At 48.3% G+C, this 18899-nt stretch overlaps 1 protein-coding gene across 1 annotated transcript in view; it reads left to right on the top strand.

Annotated features, from left to right (window-relative positions):
- The first annotated feature begins 8007 nt into the window (after window positions 1–8007).
- ASAP3 (ArfGAP with SH3 domain, ankyrin repeat and PH domain 3) overlaps window positions 8008–18899 on the top strand; it is an 85912-nt gene continuing 75020 nt past the window's right edge. Inside the window, exon 1 of the mRNA XM_066638582.1 lies at window positions 8008–8336. Within this exon, the coding sequence (XP_066494679.1) occupies window positions 8211–8336 (126 nt within the window). The 5' untranslated portion in view covers window positions 8008–8210. The remainder of the gene's footprint in view (window positions 8337–18899) is intronic.

Here is an 18899-nt window from a genome sequence, read left to right as displayed (position 1 = left end):
CAATGAAACCACAAGCAATGGGGGTTCAGCAGATCGGTTTCCTTCTGTGTAAACAGTTCTTCCATCGCTCATGCCAGCCTCGGTCTGCAGAGCGATTGCGTCACAAGAGTGGTGGCCAGCCCTGGAGGTTCCTTTCTTCATGGTGCTTCGCCAATCATGCCCTTGCAACATCTTCCTGATTGCTGTGGAAAGCCTCGGCTCTTGCATGCACAACTGTCCATCCCACAGTCACCTCCTAGATTAGAAGATGGGGTGAGGACAGATGCAGGCGGTTTGCTTCATTACATTCTGCATGAAATTACGCATCGATTGATATATAAGATGATGGTATTATTCAAAAACACCAAGATTTAAAAAATTTTAAAATCTCAGTAGTGTCACCCCCATGCATGTCACCCGGTGCAGCCACACCCCTTTAGTGATGCCACTGCCCCTGACAAGGTGCATGTGTACATTAAACCTTGGCAGACCCAAATATATGACTCATATGTGACTGTGTCTGCTGTACTTCTTCCAGGAGCCGTAATGCACTTCCCTGGTGCCCTGAGGCATTGACGTCACAACTAATGAGGTCTCTTGTTATCTGGTGTGCTCCCTGGGGCATTTGGTGGGCCGCTGTGAGATACAGGAAGCTGGACTAGATGGGCCTATGGCCTGAGCCAGCGGGGCTGTTCTTATGTTCTTAACTACAATTCCCAGAAAGCCTTGCAGGTCTCTTGTTATCTGGTGTGCTCCCTGGGGCATTTGGTGGGCCGCTGTGAGATACAGGAAGCTGGACTAGATGGGCCTATGGCTTGATCCAGTGGGGCTGTTCTTATCTTCTTATGTTCATGTGACACAATGTCACATGATGTCACTTCTGGGTTCTCCCTGAAGAAGTGCACTGGCTGCAGCAACTTCTCTACAGGAGAAAGAACTGGGGGTGCAAACTACTGAGGATACCTCCTCCGTAACTAGGATGGAAGCTGAGCAGCAGTAATGCATCCCATCTTGTCATAGTGCCTGGGGCAGGTGCTCCTCAGGCTCCATCCTAGTTATGGTTCTGCTTCTCCCGAAAATATGCATATGATTGGGTCATCCATATGATTGCATATGATTCTAGAACATAGAGTATGTTCTATATTAGGGCATACCTAATATCTTCATGTTTCCATTTTCTTGTTTTATTTCTTCTTTTACTGCTGGTGCATATTTTTAAATTAGTTTTTTTATGTGAAATTGTTGGCTCTCTCTCTCTCTCTCTCTCTCTCTCTCTCTCTCTCTCTCTCTCTCACACACACACACACACACACACACACACACACACACACACACACACACACAGAGTTTGGTTGAATTGCTCTGTTAATTGTCTTGGATGTTTCAGGTGTGAAAGGCCTGAAAATATTTTTAGACAAATTGTTCCGTAATTAAAATAAAGCCATTCTAAATCTTGCTGATGCCAACACGATTCTTAAGCACATGCCCTGAATCTTTCAACATGATTTCAGAACTGCAATCTTAGGCACATTGACTCCCACATTGTGGGACTGACTGACGAGTAAATATTACCATTGTGGGGTGTGGGTTTTTTTTTTGGGGGGGGGGGTGGTATTCAACAGGGCAGGCCCAAAATCTCCTGATGCCCAAGACAGCATGCCAACTGCTCCTGCTTTTACATGGCGATGCACCACCTTCTGCTCCTCCAGCTCCCTGGCTTGGTAAAGGAAGAGGAAGAAGGAGCAGAAGAAGAAAAGTGGTGGACTAGAGTGTCAGGAGATGCTCTTGCTCAACACTCTTCTTTCTCTGATATTTCCTCTTTTTCTCTCCATCCATTTCTTCCTTTTCCAGTCATGGTAGGAGGAGGAAAAGTAGTGGAGGTGAATGGGTGGGTGTTCCCTTACCCTGATCTGCTACCTGATGCGATCATCAGCCTGTACAGGAAGATGCAGGTACATCAGATCACCCTTGGTGGTATAGAAATTTTCAGGTGAAGCTTTTCACCTTGGATGGACTTTTACAGTAGTTGGTGACAGTGTCTATGAATTAAAATGCCATTAGAGGTATTGGTAACCTGAGACCGTAAACTTGCTGTTTAACAGTAGGAGACACAGGGAGAGAGTTATTGCAAAGGAATATCATTTGCACCTCTTGAACAATTTTCCTTTAAGCCATCCAAAGAGAACCAAGGGGCTTGAGTATTGTGGCATAAGTAGCCAATCTCAGTTCTGTGCACAAACTCCTCTTTCCTCAACTTGACAGGAAATGGGAGATTTCCGTACCAGTGGGGACTTCCCTGGAATGTAAAGGTCAGCGGGACAGGCAATTTGAGACTCCGGAGGAGAAACAGTCCTCTGCTTAACTGCTCCATGACGTGTGCCGATTCCTGCCTTGCTGCCAACCTTGGCTCTTGGCCATTGCTCCAGTTCCTTGTCCTCTTTTTGTTGACCTTCATTCTGCCAGTTCCATAGCCCAGAGCAGGGCTTGCCCAAAACCTTCAGGTGCCAGTAGCAGGATGCCAGAAGCCACCACCCTCCCCCTTCTTCTTCCACTCCCTCTGGTCAATGGAGAACTGAGCAAAGCAGAGGTGTGGAGGGGAGGAGAGTGGCAGACTAGAGCAGGGATGTCAAACCTGTTTCATACAGAGGGCCGAAGTTTGCATTTGTGGTGCCTGCTGAGGGCTGGAAGTGACACCATTAAGCAGAAAGTGACATTAAGCAAATAATGGTCTGCAATATGGTTCTATGGAGAACTCGTGCAAGGAAAGTGCCCTACAGGTAGACCACAGCTGCGATACAAGGACTTCTGCAAGAGGGATCTGAAGGCCTTAGGAGTGGACCTCAACAGGTGGGAAACCCTGGCCTCTGAGCGGCCCGCTTGGAGGCAGGCTGTGCAGCATGGCCTTTCCCAGTTTGAAGAGACACTTGGCCAACAGTCTGAGGTTAAGAGGCAAAGAAGGAAGGCCCATAGCCAGGGAGTCAGACCAGGGATAGACTGCACTTGCTCCCAGTGTGGAAGGGATTGTTACTCCCGAATCGGCCTTTTCAGCCACACTAGATGCTGTTCCAGAACCACCATTCAGAGCATGATACCATAGTCTTTCGAGACTGAAGGTTGCCAACAAAAGGTCTGCAATAAGCACGTTGTTCTCACATAGAAACGCATAGCTGGAAATGACAGAAAAGAAAATGTGCAAATCTTGCTAATATTTTCAAGATATGAGAGAACCCAATTTTCAAGCTGGGCCAGCCCAATCGTAATAAAGTCCAGATAAATTGCTTCCAGGGGCTACATTTGGCCTGCAGGCCTTCTGTTTGACACCCCTGGACGAGAGCATCTCACTACAGCCCAGCAATTTTCAATTTTTTTCATCTCATGGCACACCGACAAGGCACTAAAATTGTTATGCATTGACCATGCTGCTGGTAGGGGCCTCAAATCCCTCAACTGCCCTACTAATAAATGACCCTACTCAAAGTCTCTTGGCACACCAGTGGCCATGGCACAGTGGTTGAAAATTGCTGCTCTGGCCCATCACATGCCTCTCCTCCACACTTCCTCTCCTGCACCAGGCCCCTCTTCATCCTCGCATACACAGAGTAAGGGTTATCAACTAACGTGCTGCTGGGTGGGTGAGGGAGGCAATGCCAACTTGGGCACTGGCAAGTCTGGAGCCAGTCTATGAGTGGTCCCTTCCAAAACACGCCCCCCCCTCCAAAACGCACTGTTCCACAAATGCTTTTAGATAAGCATCAAGGAAATAAAGTCACTCTCTGAGAGTGAGCTGGCTTTTTCTCTAGCAACGCGTCCTGTCTCAGCATGTTTTCCCTGATGAAATTCTGAAAAAAAAAACAGAACGAAACAGACTTTTTAAACAATATGGATGCTAATTCTTTGACACAACCGTGGTCTTCTAACCTGAATAAATATATGTTAAATTGTTGGATTATTGCTGGCCATGAAAACCTATGAATAAATATAAAGTCACTCTCGGTTAAGATAGCCATACTTAAAAGGAGACCTGTGGTGCCTTTGCAGCATGGGCTTGTGAGCTATGAAATGCATGAAATGTTATCTTTAAATGGCAGATAACACACAACACACACTGGTGTGTTTAAAAAAAATGCAAACAGTGGGGCCAGTCCATGAAACGAAAGCAATACAACCTGTGACATTTCTATGTCAACCTCAAATGTACACAAAAGATAAGCAGGTTCCAAGGGACGGGGTGGTTAAAATGTTCACAGTCTCTCTCTCTCTCTCTCTCTCTCTCTCTCTCTTCTGGGGGTGTATGTTTATATATACACAAGGTCCCTGTACCTTTAAAAATATCTGAAGCTGCCTTATACAGGTAGTTTGACCACTGATCTATCCAGCTCTATATAGAGTCACAGACTATTAGAGTTGAAAGATTCCTTGGAGGTCATCTAGTTCACCTCCTGGTGTGCTCCAACCAGCGGTGGTCCTCCAGGGTTTTAGGCAAGAATCTTTCTCAGCCTGATCTGGAGATGCTGTTACAAACTGAATTTGGGAATTCAGTTCACCTGCAGAAGTATGTACCTTTTCCTGATGCCAGCTTCAAATCCCCGATCAGCCAAGGAGCTTGCTGGGCGACCTTGGTCCAGTCACTATCTCTCAGCCTCACCTACCTTACAGGATTGTTGTGAGGACAAAAGGGGGGAAGGAACTATACACACTGCCCTGAACGAAAGAAAGAACTTTTGCATTCTGCCTTAAAGGTGGGAGAACACAGAGTGGCACCACTTATATAGCTAGTCTTTGACCATCTGTGTTTGTGTGTATACCTGCTCAAGCTGACACTGGGGGGGACGACGACTTGGGAGTGCTCTCCATTACCATGTACTATTTGGCCAAGATATGACAGATTCAGGGTAAACCCCAGAGAGAAAGAATATTGTTGCAGGACAGAGATTGTTTACATGCAAATTCCAGTGGGAAGGGTTTGCTGCAGGACATGAGGAAATAGGAGAAAGGAATGATCCACAGTCTCTTGACATTTAGTTCGCACAACCCTGGTAGCTAAAGAGGGGAGACTGGTTTTTGCAATGTAGAACACACATCCAGGGCTTGGAAATTATGCAGGGAAGGGGGGGGGTGGAAGGTACGGGAGGGAAATGCACACAGAACAGCCAGAATATAACTCTTGTAGCTTTGATAGTCTGGGCAGTTAAGTCAGGGAGTTGCAATGACCCCCACACTCTACTTTGGAGAGTTATTCCAGTAAACTAGAACTGCATCTGAAATCTCTTGGATTCCTTGAATCTGAGTCACAGTTCAAGAAGCTGCTTCATACTGAGTCAGGCTTATGGTCCATCTAGCTCAGTATTCTGGACAATGCGCTGTTTTGGATAGGAACCCCTCTCTGTCCTATCTAGAAACTGTACTTGGGACTATATGCATGCAAACCATGTGATCTACCACTGGCCAAAATCCCTTCCCTGGGGCAGGAGTGGTAGTGATTGGTGAATGCTTGTTGAGGGATCTTAGGCCAGTTAGATCCCAAACTCTGATCCCAAACCTCCACTGCCAGTTAGATCCCAAACTCTGATCCCAAACCTCCACTGCCTTGTGGCTACATCCAGTTATGGAAAAGGCTTCAGGAGTCAACCTCGAGGCAAAATCCGGAGCTGGAGTCCCTGAGGCAGTTCATGGCTGAACACAGTCACGTTCTGGCAACTCCTGCGACGTCGCTGGAACCAACCATATTGGCCTCTGCCTTTCCATTGGACCATTTCAGCGACGTGGAGAGGGGGGATTTGCTGCATGGGTAACAGCCTATCCTCCATACCTACTTTACCCAGGCTTTGCGCACTGGAGAGGACACTCTGTTCCAGAACCTCCATTCAGAGCGTGACACCATAGTCTTCCGAGACTGAAGGATGCCAACTCAGGCCAGTTACCATGTCTCAGGCTAGCCTACCTCAGAAGGTTGTTGTGAGGTGCCAAGTACACCATCCAGAGTTAATTAAATTTGATTTTGTTGTATGAAGAAAAAAAATTTTCCTGCTTGATTATGTCAGCTCTGGCCATGACATCACTTCCAGGTTAATGACATCACTTCCAGTGGGTCCCAACAGATCTTCATTCTAAAAAGTGGGTCACTGTGCTAAAAAGTCTGAGAATCACTGTGATACACACTTACCTGGAAGTAAGTCCCATTGACTTCCATTAATTCTGAGCAGACATGGCTAGGATTGTGCCATGAGGCTACACTCCTATACACTCTTTCCTGGGAGTAAGCCCCACTGGACAGAATGGGCCTTACTTCTTGAGTAGACATCCCTAGGCTGGAGCTGTGACTGCCCAGTCATCGTGCACACTGGATCGGGCCACACAAGTTTCTTCAGGAGTAAGTGCCTCTGAGCACTGGGGTGTGGTCAGAATAAGCATTCATGGGGGTCTGGCCACAGCAGGGCCCATGAGAGATCGGTAAAGGGGGTAATTTGTATCCAGGTCCAGGGTCATGAGGAGCCAAAGAAGGGGACCCAGAAATTTCCTGGGATCTCATATTTTCCTATCTCACCTGGACTCACTGCCCATGAAGAGTGCTGGGTGTGCGGCTTCTGCTGCTACCGAAAGCCATATGTGCTGGGCCAAAGAATACATACATGACACTCTTTAACACAGTGTCACATCTGGGAGGAAACTGGCTTGCACAGTGTCACATCTGGGAGGAAACTGGAAAGTGTCATGTAGCTCTTTGGCATGTAGATCCGCTTGCCATGAAGGGGTGTATGGGAGCCCAGGGAAACAGCTGCAGGGCTACAGTAACTGCAGAAGTACATCTTGATTAAGAACATAAGAACAGCCCCACTGGTTCAGGCCATAGGCCCATCTAGTCCAGCTTCCTGTATCTCACAGCAGCCCACCAAATGCCCCAGGGAGCACACCAGATAACAAGAAGACCTGCAAGGCTTCCTGGGAATTGTAGTTAAGAACATAAGAACAGCCCCACTGGCTCAGGCCATAAGCCCATCTAGTCCAGCTTCCTGTATCTCACAGTGGCCCACCCAATGCCCCAGGGAGCACACCAGACAACAAGAAGACCTGCAAGGCCTCCTGGGAATTGTAGTTAAGAACATAAGAACAGCCCCACTGGCTCTGGCCATAGGCCCATCTAGTCCAGCTTCCTGTATCTCACAGCGGCCCACCAAATGCCCCAGGGAGCACACCAGACAACAAGAGACCTGCATCCTGGTGTCCTCCTCTGCATCTGACATAGCCCATTTCTAAAATCAGGAGGTTGCACATACACATCATGGCTTGTAACCCGTAATGGATTTTTCCTCCAGACACTTGTCCAATCCCCTTTTAAAGGCGTCCAGGCCAGTCGCCATCACCACATCCTGTGGCAAGGAGTTCCACAGCCCGACCACACACTGAGTCAAGAAATATTTTCTTTTGTCTGTTCTAACTCTCCCAACACACAATTTTAGTGGATGTCCCCTGGTTCTGGTGTTACGTGAGAGTGTAAAGAGCATCTCCCTATCCACTCTGTCCATCCCCTGCATAATTTTCGTGGTACACAACGGACACGTTCTAGTGTGAGCCAAAATACAGCGAAGCTAATTTTCTGCGATGATTTTTATATTTAAAAGATTTTAAGAGTGTGTTTGGTTTTCCATATTACTGTATCTAGCTGCCAAAGCTGCGCGGGCAGGTACACCTGGGCTTGCCATTGGGAAGCCCAGGAGACCTGGGGGGGCTGTTGCCCCCATTCTACCCATCCTCATCACCACCCTTCCCTCCCCCCCTTTGAGAAAAGGCCCCCCAAAGAGACTTTGTCTGTGTGTCCCGCCCCGCTGTTAAAATTCATATCTGGGATGCCCCGCTGGGGGAAGAACGGAGGGAAAGAGGAACAGCGAAAAGGGCTCGCTGTGTCTTTAACTGGCTAGGCTCCGGGCCAAGACGCGTAACAATATATCCCCACGTGACTCTGCCGTGCAAGCCTCTTCCAGGCAGCTGGGCTGGGAGGAAAAGGAGCTTGCGAGGGAGAGCGGCGGAGAGGCTCTTGCAGAGCGTAACAGGGATGTGATCTGCGAGCCACCAGGCGGGGGGAACCGGTGGAAGGGGCTTGCAAGAGGGGATCCCTTCCTGGCTCCCATGCCCCCTGCCGCTCCTCGCCTTCTGCCCACTGGGGGGTGACTCCCGCCCTCCCCCGGCAGCTCCCTCGACGGCTCCCCCCCCCATCGCCCGATCTGCCTTCCAACATGCCCGAGCAGCTCAGCGTCTCGGAGTTCGTGGCTGTCACGTCGGAGGATCTGCACTGCCCGGCCGCCTCCAGCTTTGCCCCAAAGATGCACAAGTGCCGGGGGGCCGTGCAGGTGCTCGAAGAGGTGAGTGGCCGGAGGGAGGTCCGACGGAGTTGCCCCCCCCCCGGGGGAGATGGCGCCTTGACGGGGCTGGGCTCACCTTTGTCTGTCGTGGGGTGTGCGCACCTTCTTAGTTCCGCGTTCCGAGAGCTTGGCCATCATCATCCTCAGCCGCGTCGGGGCTCGACCCTCCCTCTGGCGCCCACCTGTGGCCTGCTTCCTCGCAACGGGCGGGCTTCAGCCGGGCTTACTCCCGAGTAAAGAGTGCCAGAGCCCACTCCTAGGCAGGTCTGCTCGGAAGTAAGTCCGATTCTAGCCAATGGGACTTACTCCCAGGAAAGTGCGGAGAGGATCTCAGCTAAGGCTGCGATACGACCCGTACTTTCCTGGGAGTAAGTCCCACTGACTAGAATGGGGCTTACTTCTGAGTAGGCAGGCAGAGGATTGGGCGAGGAAGGCTTCGATTTTAGAGCCTAATCCGAGGCGTGCCTACTCGGAAGTAAGTCCCATTATAGTCAATGGAACTCACTCCCAGGAAAGTGTGGATAGGATCGCAGCCTAAGGCTGCATTGACTATAATGGGACTCTAGGATAGGCACGCATAGGATGGGCTCTAAGATAGCGGCCTTCCTAGCCTGTTTGGAAGCATTTCTGTTCTCCCCCACCCCTCCCCTCCTTCCCCTCCCCACAACACCTTTCCATCTGCACTTTGGCCTGGTAAACCTGCACAACTCCACTGGTGGTTCCCAAACTTTTAAGCACTGGGACCCACTTTTATAAATGACGCTTTATCGGAACCCACCTAGCTTTATGGAACCAAAAAAAAGTTTCACCTAGCCATGCACTCTGAGCTGGTGAACCTGCACAACTCAACCAGGGGATTCCCAAACTTTTTAGCACCAGGACCCACTCTGTCAGGACCCACCCAGCTTTACAAGACTAAAAACAAGGTTTACCAGGTAGTCAGGCCTCTGCTTTCATCCTGGGGGGGGGGGGGCGCCTTCTGGAACATTTAAGCTCCATGTTCATCAGATCAGGACCATGCTGGTGGCCTTTCATCGCCCTTTGCTTGACTGAGACACGCTTACCTACTCATGAGTAAACATGAATGTGTGGCTCAGTTTTGCTTTCCATAGGGCTCACTACTTTTTCCTTATCAGCTGGGGGGGGGGGGAACTTGATTCTTGAGTTTGTTTAGGACTACGTTCATTGGACTGCGGCCATTTTGGGGATGTTGCATTCCCTTCAGCCTTCAAAGTGGATTGAGGCACCTACTCATGAGTAAATGCACACATGCAGTCCTGTTTCAGTTTCTGTTTGGCTCATCATCTTTTTCTTGTCAGTTGTATCAGCTTGTCAGTTTCATGACCCATCAAAAATTGGGTCATGACCCATTGGCGGGGGTCCCGACCCACAGTTTGGGAACCTCAGGCCAGCAGAAAGACACCTTTTGATTATCTTTCTAACCCCTCTCCCATTGTGTGTACAATTTGTCTAGCTATAGATAGAGATATGCAGGTAAGTCTTTAGAATATATAACTAGCAGATCATATTCTAAGATAAGGAAAATACATAAAGACTTTTAAACAGGCAATACTCACTTCTAGTAAATAAAAAGCCTTTGTATAGAAACACAAAAGTAAAATGCTATACCTGTATTAGTACAGAAGAATTTTCAAGATCCCTTCCCTCTCACCTCGGAGGGGGAGCTAGCTAACTTTCTGCAAGAATTAGTTCTTTATTCCACTCTAAAATAATGCCTCTCTATAAAGAAGAAGGAAAAATGCAACAGAAATATAGCCAATCAGGTAGTCAAAATGTTGCATCCATTATGAGTAAGAAACAAATTCTTCTCTCTGAGTCCACAACACTCCATGGTCACTAGCCACAAGACCACCACATATGACTAATGTTATTTGGGCACTGTGGTTGGGGTCAATTAAAGACTGTAGAGCAAAATCCTCATTTAATCTGTGGGTTGCTCGTCTGCCCCAGAATCCACAAGATTTCTTTTAGTCAAGATAATTCTCCCTTGTTGGAGATCTTCAAGCAGAGGCTCAACAGATACCTGCTGGAGATGCTCAAGGAGAATTTCCTGCAACAGATGGACTACTAGATTGACCTTCTGGATCTCTTCCAACTCTATGATGATCTTGTCACTCCAGGGATCTTGAACAAAGCCATGCCACAAGGACATTCCTTTGAATGGTTATATTCTATCTACCTGGGTGACTTCAGTCATTTGCATTGATGACCACAGGATGATGTGGACCAGATAACAAGGATTTGTTTTTATTCAGGACTGATGTATTATTTTTTACTACCCAATTGGTTGTATTTCTGTGTCAACTATCCTGAACCAAGACCAATATTTAGAAATAGATCTACCCAGACAGATACTGTATACTGTCTGTCTACCCAGACAGATACCCAGACAGATACTGTACAATGAGATACCTCGCATTGATACCAGCAAGACCCGGGATCAGAGAAAAGTGGAGGAATTTGCACAAGCGCTTGAGGAATCTCTTCCAGGCCCGGCCGACGCAAACGCATCCAACAGATGGGAACATTTCAAGAATACCGTTTACAACACCGCCTTGTCCATATTCGGCAAGAAGACCAACAAGGCGGCAGACTGGTTTGAAGCCCACTCTGAGGAGTTGACACCAGTCATTGAGGAAAAGAGGAGAGCTCAAGCAGCATACAAGGCCTGTCCCAGTGAGCGCAACCTGCAGGTCCTCCGAACTGCTCGCAGCAAAGTCCAACAGACTGCCAGGAGATGTGCTAACGACTACTGGCTCCAGCTCTGTTCCGAGATACAGATAGCAGCTGACACGGGCAACATCAAGGGGATGTATGATGGTATCAAGCAGGCCCTAGGTCCAACACAGAAGAAAATTGCCCCTCTGAAGTCTGCCACAGGCGAGGTCATCCAGGATCGGGCGCAGCAGATGGAACGCTGGGTGCAGCACTACTCTGAGCTATATTCCAGAGAAAATGTAGTCACTGAAGAAGCACTGAAAAACATTGAGTGCCTGCCTGTGCTGGAAGAGCTTGACAGTGAACCAACCCTAGAAGAACTTCACGTGGCCCTGGACTCCCTTGCCTTTGGCAAGGCACCTGGAAAAGACAGCATCCCTGCTGAAGTCCTAAAATGCTGCAAAGAGATCATCGTCACTGAGCTGCATGAAATCCTCTGTCTCTGCTGGAGAGAAGGTGGAGTACCTCAAGACATGAGGGATGCAAACATCATCACGCTGTACAAGAACAAAGGTGACAGGGGTGACTGCAACAACTACCGTGGCATCTCTCTCCTTAGCGTTGTAGGAAAGCTGTTTGCCCGAGTTGTACTAAAGAGGCTCCAGGTACTTGCAGAGAGCGTCTATCCAGAATCGCAGTGTGGATTCCGAGCCAACAGGTCCACCACTGATATGGTATTCTCCCTTAGACAACTGCAGGAGAAATGCAGGGAACAACGACAGCCACTCTTTATAGCCTTCATAGATCTCACAAAGGCTTTCGACCTGGTCAGCAGAGACGGCCTCTTCAAGATTCTCCCCAAGATTGGATGTCCACCCAGGCTCCTCAGCATCATCAGATCTTTCCACAAGGACATGAAGGGCACTGTTGTCTTCGATGGCTCCACATCAGACCCTTTTGACATCCGAAGCGGAGTGAAGCAGGGCTGTGTTCTTGCACCAACCTTGTTTGGGATTTTCTTCGCTGTCCTGCTGAAGCAGGCCTTTGGAACTGCAACAGAAGGCATCTATCTCCGGACCAGATCAGACGGAAAGCTCTTCAACCTCTCCAGACTGAGAGCAAAATCCAAAGTCCAGCTGAAATGTCTGCGTGACTTCCTCTTTGCTGACGATGCAGCTGTCACTACCCACTCTGCCAAAGATCTCCAGCAGCTCATGGATCATTTTAGCAAGGCCTGCCGAGATTTTGGACTGACAATCAGCCTGAAGAAAACACAGGTCATGGTTCAGGATGTGGACTCACCTCCCTGCATTACAATCTCTGAGCATGAACTGGAGGTTGTCCATGACTTTGTGTACCTTGGCTCAACGATCTCCGACACTCTTTCTCTCGATACCGAGCTAAACAAGCGCATCGGTAAAGCAGCTACCACGTTTTCCAAACTCACAAAGAGAGTCTGGTCCAACAAGAAGCTGACGGAACATACCAAGATCCAGGTCTACAGAGCTTGCGTCCTGAGTACACTTCTGTACTGCAGCGAGTCATGGACTCTTCGCTCACAACAGGAGAGGAAACTGAGCGCTTTCCACATGCGCTGCCTCCGACGCATCCTCGGCATCACCTGGCAGGACAAAGTTCCAAACAACACAGTCCTGGAACGTGCTGGAATCCCTAGCATGTATTCACTGCTGAAACAGAGACGCCTGCGTTGGCTCGGTCATGTCGTGAGAATGGATGATGGCCGGATCCCAAAGGATCTCCTCTGTGGAGAACTCGTGCAAGGAAAGCGCCCTACAGGTAGACCACAGCTGCGATACAAGGACATCTGCAAGAGGGATCTGAAGGCCTTAGGGATGGACCTCAACAAGTGGGAAACCCTGGCCTCTGAGCGGTCCGCTTGGAGGCAGGCTGTGCAGCATGGCCTTTCCCAGTTTGAAGAGACACTTTGCCAACAGTCTGAGGCTAAGAGGCAAAGAAGGAAGGCCCCTAGCCAGGGAGACAGACCAGGGACAGACTGCACTTGCTCCCGGTGTGGAAGGGATTGTCACTCCCGGATTGGCCTTTTCAGCCACACTAGACGCTGTGCCAGAACCACCTTTCAGAGCGCGATACCATAGTCTTTCGAGACTGAAGGTTGCCAATACTAATACTAATTTAGAAATAGATCTACCCAGACAGATACTGTACTTATGGAATTTAAATGGGAGATGGCAAACCATTCTCTCTGGTGTAAGGTTAGGCCTGTTGGACAGCAATCCCATACACATTCTCATAGGGGTAAGCTTCATTGCACAGAATACAACTGACTTCTGAGTAATGGGATGTATGGGATCATGCTAGAAGAGCAAACTTTCTCCATGTTGACATGCTCCATGTTGACATTTCTGTGTCAACTATCCTGAACCAAGACCAATATTTAGAAATAGATCTACCCAGACAGATACTGTACTTATGGAATTATATGGGAGATGGCAAACCATTCTCTCTGGTGTAAGGTTAGGCCTGTTGGACAGCAATCCCATACACATTCTCATAGGGGTAAGCTTCATTGCACAGAATACAACTGACTTCTGAGTAATGGGATGTATGGGATCATGCTAGAAGAGCAAACTTTCTCCATGTTGACATGCTGCTTTTTTTCTGGCATTGTGCAATATGTGTTGGGGGGAGGAATAAAAGCTCTGTCATAGATCATGCTGTCATCTATCTGATTCTCTAAAGCAGCAGTTCTTCAATTGTGGGTTTGGGACCCACCATTGGGTTGTGACCCAATTTTTGTTGGGTCTTGAAAGTGCAGGGCAGATTAGGCTATGTGCACTTAGGTCTTGAAAGTACAGGGTCTTGGAAGTACAGGGCAGATTAGGCTATGTGTAGGGTTACAAGATACACTGGAGGACAGAATGCCTATACCTTTAAGCACCATTTAGAAGAGGGCATTTTGGCAGGTGCAGCTCAACATAGAAGGGTTTAAAAAGCTACCCCTGCCAAAAATCTCCTATACACTGGTTAAAGGTATAAGTACTTTCTCCTTCTTTGTATCTGGTCACCCTGATAGGCTATGTACATCAAGGGTTAAACAAGCTGCTGGGGGGGAGCAGTGTTGCCCAATCGCTGTTATAGCCATATGCCTCAGCATTTATAAATCCAGCAGCAGCCTCTAGGGCCTCTAAAAAGTTTGGGAACCACTGCTCTAAAGAGATCTGCATCAGTGGAATGATTGCATCTAATTCTTGCAAGTTGGCTAGGAGGCAAAAGATGTCTAATATAGCGTGGGTGGGAGCTGTCAATCAGGGGTTACTACAGTCTGGCACAGAGCGTGTTTGTAAAGACACCAGTGGTTTTAGGAAGGCATTGCAACACACAGCCCTTAGTATGCTATGTACTGATGCTGTTGGAGTTTGCAGTGTGGACTTGCCCAGACGATGGAAGTTTTTTTGCTATGATGCAAGTTGAGCATCCTTCTCCCCCCACCCCCATGTTCAGAAAGTGAAAAGAAAATTCTCCACGTGCACAATGGGTGTTTAGCAGAACCAGCTGTTATTTTTTGGGGGGGGGGCAGCCTGATGATAGCCCCACGTCAGATGGCCTTGCTTGAAGCTAATCAGTGCAGCCTACTCACCCCAGGGAAGTGCCAACAGAGTGAATCAAGCAGAGGGTGGCAAGAGATGCAGGTTCCATAAGGCACTCCCGTACTCTGTGGCCCCTAGGAATGAGTAACAGGGTACCTGCCAGGGGTGGGCACTTGACTCAGGTTGATTCGACTTGTGCTAAGTGACAGTTTTTGACAACTCGAGTCATGAACATCACTGACCCCGATTCGACTCACAACTGGTCCAGACTCTTGCAAAAAGAGTCTGACATGAATTGTCCCTATCTCTTTAGTGTGTGTGTTGCTTATTTACACACCCCGCCGCAAACTTTCCTTTTTTATGTGCACTTTTGCTCAAGGATTCATGACTCATCTTGACTCAAAAGGACAGGAAATTTTTTCAAGTCAAGTCGTGATGGGTACACACTATGACTTGCAACTTGACCCCTGAGCTTAGTGACTTGGGCGATCTACCGGTAGATCGCGAGGCAAAATGAGTAGATCGCGGAGTGCCCACCCCCCCTTCAGGTGCCTCTGGGAGGAAAGTGGGGCTTACTCAATGGGGCTTACTCCCAGGTAAGTGTGGCTAGGATTGCAGCCTCACAGCCTAATCCTAGGCATATCTACTCAGGAGTAAGTCCTGTTATACTCAGTGGGGCTCAAGGTACACCAACATACATTGTACACATAAATGTTATATGTTATGATGGCACGAACATTGTAAAAAAACCTCTGGTAGATCTCCGGGCCTTGCTGGGTTTCAAAGTAGCTCTTGAGCCAAAAAAGTGAGCACCCCTGCTCTAGGAATATCGGTACCCAGAGTTCAAGTTCCCTTATGACACTTGTGCAAATGCACAGTTCTAAGAAACTCCCTTTTGATTGTGGTATATCAAAGGAAGGAAGGCTGTTCTTTTGGGAGAGGGGAGGCGTGCAGAATAAACGCACAAGGCTCTCCAGGGCAGAGTTTGAGCCCCTGTCAGGGAGTTCACCAGCTGGAAAGAAGGAAGGTTCTTGCCAAGGGAGGGACTGGGGTGAGCTACAAGGGGCGCCTCAAGCAGTTGGGTAAATTCGAGTCCTGGTAGCCTACTTTTTTCCTTCCTATTGGTGTATGTGTGTTTTGCTTCCAACACCAGCCACTGTGCCCATGGTAGACTGTGCCAACATTTGGGGTGTAATTCATCATCTGGACAGAGTTTGAGATATGATGTAAGCCAACTCCTCCTCATCCCCTGCGTGCCCTACCCAGGTCTCCACCCTCTTTTGGGAGCTCAAGCACAAGTGTTGAAAATACATTGGAGTTGTCCTGTGTTGGCATCTGTTTATCTGTCAGTGAAATGTGGGCTGTGACAGTGGGGCTTTGTCACCATCATCACAGCTGCGTTCCAGGGAGTACACCATACCCCTTCTGTTCAGAATGGCTTTTCCTGAGGCATAGGATTGAACTGCCTGTATTAACCCCTAACCCTTGATGAGACTCTTATTCATTTACTCTTATTCATTTATGTTCTTATGTACTTACTTGTTCATTCAATTTAGACTCTGTTTTTCTCCCAAATTGATACCCCAAGTGACTGTTTTTTTTTATTGCTATGAACTTTGACTGCAGTCCTGCACATGTTAACTCAGAAGCAACACCCGTAGAGTTCAGGGGGTCTTACTCCCAGGTAATCGGGTATAGAATTACAGCCATTTGTTTAGTGCTCATCTTCTTATTGACGTCTACGTGGGTTGGTTAGGGTACCTTACAGTAGTCATTGTAGGACTGCCCCTGGAAACTTTCATGGGTGCAGAAAGCTACTGCCAACATGCGTTCATTGGAGCCAGTTTTCTTTGAGCCTGTTGCTCTGTTGTGTTACCTGCAGTGGCGTACCTGAGGGGGGCAAGGGGGAGTGCCAGGCTTGGGGGTGTGGTGCCACTCCCTTTGTGGCATCCCCCCAAGGCACTCAGTTAGCTGCCAATTGTATTGGTATGCCAATCTGAGGGCCGCCCCAAGGGCCTCCCCCCCCCAAGGCATATTGAAGGCTGAGGAAGCTATATGCTTCCTCCCTGGCCCTAAGAAGGCCTTTTAAGGCCTTCTGGAGGCTTAAAGTCATCACTTTCAATTTTACAGCCAAAATCTGAAAGTGACTATTTTTGGCCCTCAGAATGCCTGGGGAGGGAGAATGTGAGGGAGACACCGCTGAAGGTTTGCCCCCAGGTGGCACAGTTGCAAAGAATGCTAGTGGATACCGACTCTGTGTGTCATTCAGAGTGGTGGCAGTGGTCTTTTTAAAGCCTGAAATGATCTGGAAGGAACCAGCATGGCAAAGAATTGCTTCTTCCTGAATCTCCGCCGTCCGGTCAGGCCCACAGAGAGTTGGAGGAATTACCAGGGCCCAACAGTCTGATATAAATTCCCAGGGTCCAGAAGGGTGGCTGAAAAAATTGCTCCCACCAAGACTCTGTCCTGCTGTTGGTGGTCAGTTGGAGGACCTCTTGTGCTTGACATCCAGAGGTGTGACTTGTGAGACTGCTCATGAGATGCTCTTCTCCTTGGTGGCTCCGGAATGTGGGAACAACCTGCCTCGGGGGGCTTTGTTTTGCCTGCAATCTGTCCTGCTTTGAAGATGCGGTTGTTTAAGTTGGGCCTTCAGTTGAAGTAGTCTTTAATCTTTCTCACTGGCTTTCTGTTAGCAGATCTTGTTCTAACCCGTTTTGTGGAATAGTTCCCCCCTCTGCCTGTTTATGCAAGGTGCCTTGAGAATATTTGTATGGAAAGGTGGGGTACAAAAAAAATCCTTAAAATAAAAACATTTTCCCCTCTTGTTTCCTGTAAATAGCTTGATGCGATTGTTGCCCCATCTAGAATTGTGCTTTGTTCCCAGGTGTGTATGTGTGTTCCCAGGGGAGGAGGCAGGACAACTGAATTTCTCAGCAGCTCTCTACTGTTACTGGTGATGGAACCGACAGTTCCCAGAAGGCACATGTAAGAGCCATTATCAGAACACACGTGCTGGGAGACAACTCTTGCGAGCACTATTGTTGTTGTTTTTTTTCCAAACACTCCCCAAGAAAGTTTATAATTACTGAGCTGACTCAGAACTGAACTGAGGCAGGTCCGCACAGCGCTGCACAAATAAATTCTGTGTTGTTTTTTCCCCAGCATCACACGAATGCATTTACAATGACAGCTGAAGTTAGGTGCACATCTCAAAACGTGGGACATTTTCACACTTGATAGTAAAACTTCCCATGAGCCCCTCTTGCCCTCACAGTGTGCATTCAGGACAGAATGCACAAGACAATTCATTTTAAAACCAATTGTATATTCTAGCCAACACGCATTTCAGGTCACAGTGCAAATGTAGGCCTTGCAGAACTAGGACTGATCTATCCATTAAGCTGACAGAAGCAACTACCTTGATTAGTGGAGGCATCTGCTCGGCTTCTACTAGTCTGCTCCTACCTGTGTTTTTTTTGTAAAGAAAGAGCAGAATGGAGCGAGAGAAGAAGGTGGTGGGCTAGAGTATCTCATGCTCTCGCCCAGTGTTTCTCAACCAGTGGTACTTGAGTGGTGTCTGAACCCCTGGACTCCAGCAGCGAGACCAGGAATGTGATGCAACAAACAGTGGTAGGAGACTCGATGGGCAGAGCTCCAAAGCATGCTTTTCAGTACTCGAAAAAGCCCTCTTATCCACCACCTCTTACTAGTGGTTGTCATGTTACATCTGGTCTCCCAACCCAGAAGTAACTGATGATGATGTCATTGTCATGTGAGGTGGTACAGCGGAGGGCAAACCTTGAGAAACACTGTTCTAGCCCACCACATTTTTCTGCTCTACACTTTCGCTTCGGATTAAGGCTGCATTTGTTTTTCAGCTTCCAGTGCTAGAAACCTTTTCCCCTCCTCCTTCTAGCACACTAGGGTCATGTTAATTTTTCACCTTCTAGGATGCTCACCATGCTAGCAATTGCAGTACATTGGTAGGATGAGGCATGGTAACCCGGTGGCCTAACAGAGAAGACATCAGCCTTCAGAACTGGGAGATGACCACAGAGCCAATCGCTCAGTCAAACTTGTCAGTTTGGTTCCCATCTCTGGAAATGGGTGGGTGCTTTCATTCTCCAGGGCCATTGAGGGAACAGAGATCCATCTTCCCTTTTACCTGAGAGTCTGGAAAGCGTGAAGGGAGCATTTCCATCTGGCCCCCTTTTTTTATATTTCCTGGCTGCAAGGGCTGTAGTATGTGTGTACACATTTGTTTGTGCACCATAGAGGTGCTAGTGGATCATAGCGCACCATATGCGCAGGTAAA

The sequence above is a fragment of the Tiliqua scincoides genome, chromosome 10 (genome assembly GCF_035046505.1).
Source record: "Tiliqua scincoides isolate rTilSci1 chromosome 10, rTilSci1.hap2, whole genome shotgun sequence".
NCBI classification, from domain to species: domain Eukaryota; kingdom Metazoa; phylum Chordata; class Lepidosauria; order Squamata; family Scincidae; genus Tiliqua; species Tiliqua scincoides.
The sequence above is the reverse complement of the archived record's forward strand: the minus strand, read 5'-3'. Positions and strand labels throughout refer to the sequence as shown.